At 41.1% G+C, this 5,550-nt stretch overlaps 1 protein-coding gene across 2 annotated transcripts in view; it reads left to right on the top strand.

The window, feature by feature from the left end:
* LOC144797680 (fatty acyl-CoA hydrolase precursor, medium chain-like) overlaps positions 1–3,580 on the top strand; it is a 258,416-nt gene extending 254,836 nt beyond the window's left edge. For both annotated transcript variants that reach the window (XM_078668403.1, XM_078668404.1), the window contains 2 exons: positions 2,121–2,193; positions 3,276–3,580. In XM_078668403.1, coding sequence (XP_078524529.1) covers positions 2,121–2,193; positions 3,276–3,462 — 260 coding nt within the window. In that variant the 3' untranslated portion in view covers positions 3,463–3,580. The remainder of the gene's footprint in view (positions 1–2,120; positions 2,194–3,275) is intronic.
* Positions 3,581–5,550: the final 1,970 nt, after the last annotated feature.

Raw genomic sequence — 5,550 nt, forward strand, 5'->3', positions numbered from 1 at the left:
GCCAAACGCATTTCGGACAGTACTCTTTCCTTGTTCACTTGCTCCATACACAAAAACTTCAGCGATTATGGGACATCAATTTAAAGTTTAAACAAGTCCCAACCCAGTGGGTGTGAGCCGCAATGCATCCTGGTACTTGCGGTCCCATTACGATACCTCCACAGAGGGTGCTGCAGTCTCTTTGCTAATTTCAACGACTCTTTACCAAAGTGGGTTGAGTTAAAACAGGAAACCTTTGTGCACTGCCTTTATTCAGTCTTCCAATATTGTGCCCTCCGTTCTCAAAGAGTCCTGCTTTCGGATCACAGCAGATCCGCTCAATAAGTAGAGGGGCGTCTTCGCGGCCGGACGGCCGCTATATATTAATCCACACTAAAGGTTGCCCTTGCAAGAAGATGCCACACACTGGAGAGTGAAACGCGTTTCGGACAGCACTCTGACCTAGTTCACTGGCTCCTTACAGAAAAAACGCAGCGATTATGGGACATCAATTTAAAATTTAAACAAGTCCTGCCCCAGTGGGCATGAGCCGCAATGCATCCTGGTAATTGCTGTCCCATAACAATACCTCCACAGTGGGTGCTGCAGTTTCTTTGCTAATTTCAACTTCTCTTTACCCAAGTGGATTGATTTAAAAGAAGAAAATGTTGTGCACTGCCTTTATTTAGTCTTCCAGTATTGTGACCTCCGTTCTCAAAGCGTCCTGCTTTCGGGACGCCGTAGATCCGCTCAATAGGCAGAAGGGCGTCTTCCCGGCCGGACTGCCGCTATATAAATCCACACAAAAGGTTGCCCTTGCAAGAAGACGCCGTACACTGAAGAGTTGATCACTGTATTTATTGGAGACTGCAATGTACTCGGCTCCCAGGTTCAATCATTTTTCAAAGGCCAAACGCATTTCGGACAGTACTCTGACCTTGTTCAGTGGCTCCATACAGAAAAACTGCAGCGATTATGGGACATCAATTTAAAGTTTAAACAAGTCCCACCCCAGTGGGTGTGAGCCGCAATGTATCCTTGTACTTGCGGTCCCATAACGATACCTCCACAGTGGGTGCTGCAGTCTCTTTGCGAATTTCAACATCTCTTTACCCAAGTGGGTTGATTTAAAACAGGAAAACTTTGTGCACAGCTTTTGTTGTGGAAATATATAGCTGACATAATGAAAATACAAGTATTTGGTTTCTGTGATTAAAACTGGTTGCCCAAAAAAAAAGTATACCCTGACGATGTCATCAAGCATAACATTAAACCTCCGTGGTTTGTTTCCAATCTTTTTTCTTTACAAAAAAAGATGAAAACGTATGCTTTAAAAATACTCTGTCTGGGGCGCCCATAAATAGGTGTGCCATCTACATAAATCGTTCTGAGAGACTGCCTGGAGTTCAGCTGCTGCCTTCATCTCGAACTGCAGAATATCAGCCACAACCGGTAGGTTCCCAGAGCATGCCTAAACAAACAGGCAGCAAGCGATGAGCGCCCACACTCCATTTGTGTGCAGCTCAATCAACAAATAGAAATCCCTACCCCATCTTTTTCATACCTTAAATGCTGTACTCTACTCTGTAATAGAAGAAAATGCCCATAAAGGAGGGGGGCCTAGAAGAAAAGGGAAATCTTACATACAGTGGTCACAATCTTCATCTCCTTTTGATGTGGTCATTGCCCCAGCATTGCCCTCCCTAAGACCTAAACTCTAAATCCTGTAGGTCCATGCTCAGCACCAGACCATATAAAAAACAAAAATAATAAAAGGTGGGTCCCCTAATGGGGACACAGAAGGGAGTCTGTTAGAGGCAGGCACAAAAGGAGGAGTTGAGGTGAATGGGTCAGAAAATCATACGCCATACGGGAAGTCAAGCATCTCTAGGGAGGACCAGTATTTCTCTTTCGAGGTGGTCAGTGGGTACCTATAAGAAAGGCATACACAACTAGTAAGGACTGGAGTGAGGAAATTGTTGAGCTTGTAATACCTGCTACAGACGCTTCTGCAGACCTGTGATATTCATTGATGCAACAACTTCAAATTGTACTTAGGATAAAGTGATTAAAAAACCTCACACATAGTATTTGATTTTAAGCTTCATATGAGGTTATTTTGTCCTGATATCTCCTTATAGGTAATGTTACAGATGAAGAAAAGGACCTTAGCAAAACAATGATGAAGTACTGGGCGAACTTTGCAAGGAATGGGTAAGCATAATTGCTATCTGCTATATGAGTTAATAATCTCTCTCAGCCCTCTCTGCTTCTTTTCAGGCTGTAGTATAGTTATCTGTAGCCGTTAGCAGTGCTTTTTTGATACATACACAGTATGTGGTAATAGTAATAAGGTTTAGACTGTGTCTAGACGGCAGCGTATTGGGAGGCTCCAGCGTATCTATAGTCTGTCCACTTAGTGCGTCTGCACTCCTGGAGATTATGCTAATGTAGCAAATTCAGATTTCCAAAAAAAGAAAAATACCGCTAGTCAAGGTGTAAGACTTCATAGATGCCTTGTTAACTAGTTTCCTGTCCCTCAAAAATGTCTTAGTGAGCTTTTACTGAAGACTGAAGTAATTGGCACAGAGCTCCCTCAACATGCAAACCTTGATATGATCTAACTGAGGTGAGGAATAAGCAGATTGATTCAGGAAATCAAGGATTTAGGAGGATGTTGTTTCAAGGTGGCTACATAGGTCTTCATAAAGAGGTGAGCAAATCTTGTCCAGTGATGCTATTGCTTTTTCTGACCAGTAGTAAAGCGACTGACTGAGGACGAAGTAGCAAGGAAAGTCACAATAGGGGAAGGATATTTGCTTGAGTGCCAGTTCTCGAAGCGTTGTTAGAGTACACCTGTACACAGTCCTTTTTGAAGATCTCATCTGAATTTGCATAGTCTTTAACCTACTATAGGGCATTACAATTGTGAAAAGTGGCAATGTCCAAGAATGCCAGAAGAAGAATGTGTTCAGAATAGGTGAAGAGGGGTCTCCTGGAAGGGGTACGTTGGAAAGAATAAAACCAGAGGAGAGCTCACCATTGTGATTTACTCAAGTAGAGCAATAGAGCCGTACCGGAAAATGCACTTGCAGATTCTCCTCTCATTTACCACTTCTTCAAGCAACTGATGAGTTGTATTTATAATGCAACTCTACATCCTTATAGCACAAGTGTTGTGACATCCTGCAGCCTATTTCCTCAGAACAGTTCAAATTGTTATTGCATATGCACTTGTTGAACAGAATAAATGGTTTTTTTTGTGTGCCCCTTGTTCACTATTTTATTGTTTCCAGCAACCCCAATGGCGATGGATTGGCTGAGTGGCCACTCTATAAAGAAGACGAACAATACCTTGAGATAAGCCTAAAGCAGAAGATAGGAAAACAGCTCAAGCATCATAGAATGGCGTTCTGGACCACAACACTGCCTGAAAAGATGAATGCAATGTATGCCCAAACGAAAGAGCATACAGAGTTATAACTATTCAAATTTATAAGAATGAGGTTCAGTCTGCTGATTGATGAATTAAACAAATCCAATTGGTTTATTTTGAGTTTTTATTTCTGCACTTTTTAATAAACAGAATGATGAATCGAAAGAAGTTTGTTTAAAATTCTTCTAAAAATAATGCTTATTGTACCTTCTGTCTTATTACTGACAGACTATCAAATTAGATCAATGTAGACATAGCACATCAAGTGGATATCAGACTCACCAAGAATTGTTCCTGAAACCTCAAGCAAATGGTGACCCTCTCCTCATATTTGTTCAAATATAGATTATTTAAATAAAACAGAGGGTTTGTTGGGTCACGTGACACCGTACTAAAGTTAGTTTGTATTTTAATATGAAAAACTAAACACAGTGTACTCTATATATGCTTCTAATTTGATGTGAAATTACGCACTGAGACAGTGTTCCTAAATAGGCAGGAAGGAAAGAGATTATAGTACACTGATACATACGTGGTTCAGCTCAAAATATGAAGAGAAAAGACTCAAAAGAACTCATCGTGATTGGAACTGGGGATAGACGCACATCGTGGTATTATTGACCATAAGAACTGCTGTTTGGTGGATTCCTGTAACCCTTATGCCATGCAACGTGATAGGTAAGTGTTCAAGGGATGCAGTACAATCTGAAGGATGCTGTCAAATCCATGTTGTGCTGTGTGGTGTGCTAGCATACTTAAGGTGTTATCTGGTGGACTGGTAACACTAAAAGGTATTCAAAGTTGGGTGTCATTGTCCCCAGGGTGCCTTGTTTTTGCTTTCTGGTGGTGTACTGGATGAGGCATTATAGTTTGCTGTCCCTGTCATACACTTATAAAAACAGTTTGACCATACTACCACTCAGTACAATCTTTTTTAACCAATTTCCTTCAACAGTTCTTCGCAAGGCAGTCCGACTGAACCCAACAATCTTGCCAATTATGTGCCTTCACCTATATTCTTTGTCAAAGCACTGAGGTATTGTGGGTGATCGTCTTTCCTTCTGCACCATAGATAACCTTTACTTTTTAAATTATGTTCATTGCTTTCAATTGCTGGTTTATCCAGCTTGCATTACTAGCACCACTCAGAGAATTTAGAGACACATATACATTTTAAACAAGCTTTGAGAATGTCATTCTAGGTATACAATATTTGATTGATTTGAAATCTACAATTCAATGCATTAGTTCCATGGAGAATGTACTACAAGTCTTCTGACAACACTGCCAATATGTATTCTTAATTGTATCATCATAAAAAGAGTTAGTATTGCAAATTCATCTGTAGTTTGCTGTACCTTTTCTTTAATAGCTCATTGTGGCATGATCCACGCTGTCCCTGATGTCATCATTCTCCTACACCTGGTACTTGTCCATGCCCAAAGAAGCTCCAATGATTAGTTGCTGTGAGAGGTCCATGTGTTTTGACTATGTTGCTCTCCAGTGGAATGCTAGACAGTGCTGTATATGAAGGTGCACACAAAGTATGACATCACCTCTAATAAAGGAAACTATTATCCCCATAAACAGGTTACAAAGAGATTGTACATTGTATTATACATTTTATAGTCACCCGCTTTCTTTGCCTCAAGTCCACAGCCAAGGGAAACCCAGGTATGACTCTTCAACTGCCTTTCTCCATAATGCTGAAATGAAGGGAAGGCCAAGGAATGCATGCCTACTAGTTCACACAAAGGCAGTACTCTGTGCTTGTCCCCTGATCCATTGTCCAGCTCATGAAAAAGAGCTGTCATCTCAGCTACAACCTCTAACTAAGTGAGGACTATCAACATAGAATCGACAATCTACAATGGGAATTATGGGACATATCCCATTGCTGCGGATTTTGAGGCACCTACAGGCCCTGATAATAATACGGGATGCCTCATCACCGTGTCAGTTGGGTAGTGAGGTCTCTACTGCGCAATGTCTGATGGCTTAAGTATCTTGTTTTTGAATGTGTATGCTATGCTTCAAAGGGAGTCTATTCATCCACCACCCTATGCTGCTAAGTCGCAATTTGTTCCAATTGCGTAAATTACTTTTTTTGTTAAGAATCCCTGAGCAAAAAATAT

Source organism: Lissotriton helveticus, chromosome 12, assembly GCF_964261635.1.
Source record: "Lissotriton helveticus chromosome 12, aLisHel1.1, whole genome shotgun sequence".
NCBI classification, from domain to species: domain Eukaryota; kingdom Metazoa; phylum Chordata; class Amphibia; order Caudata; family Salamandridae; genus Lissotriton; species Lissotriton helveticus.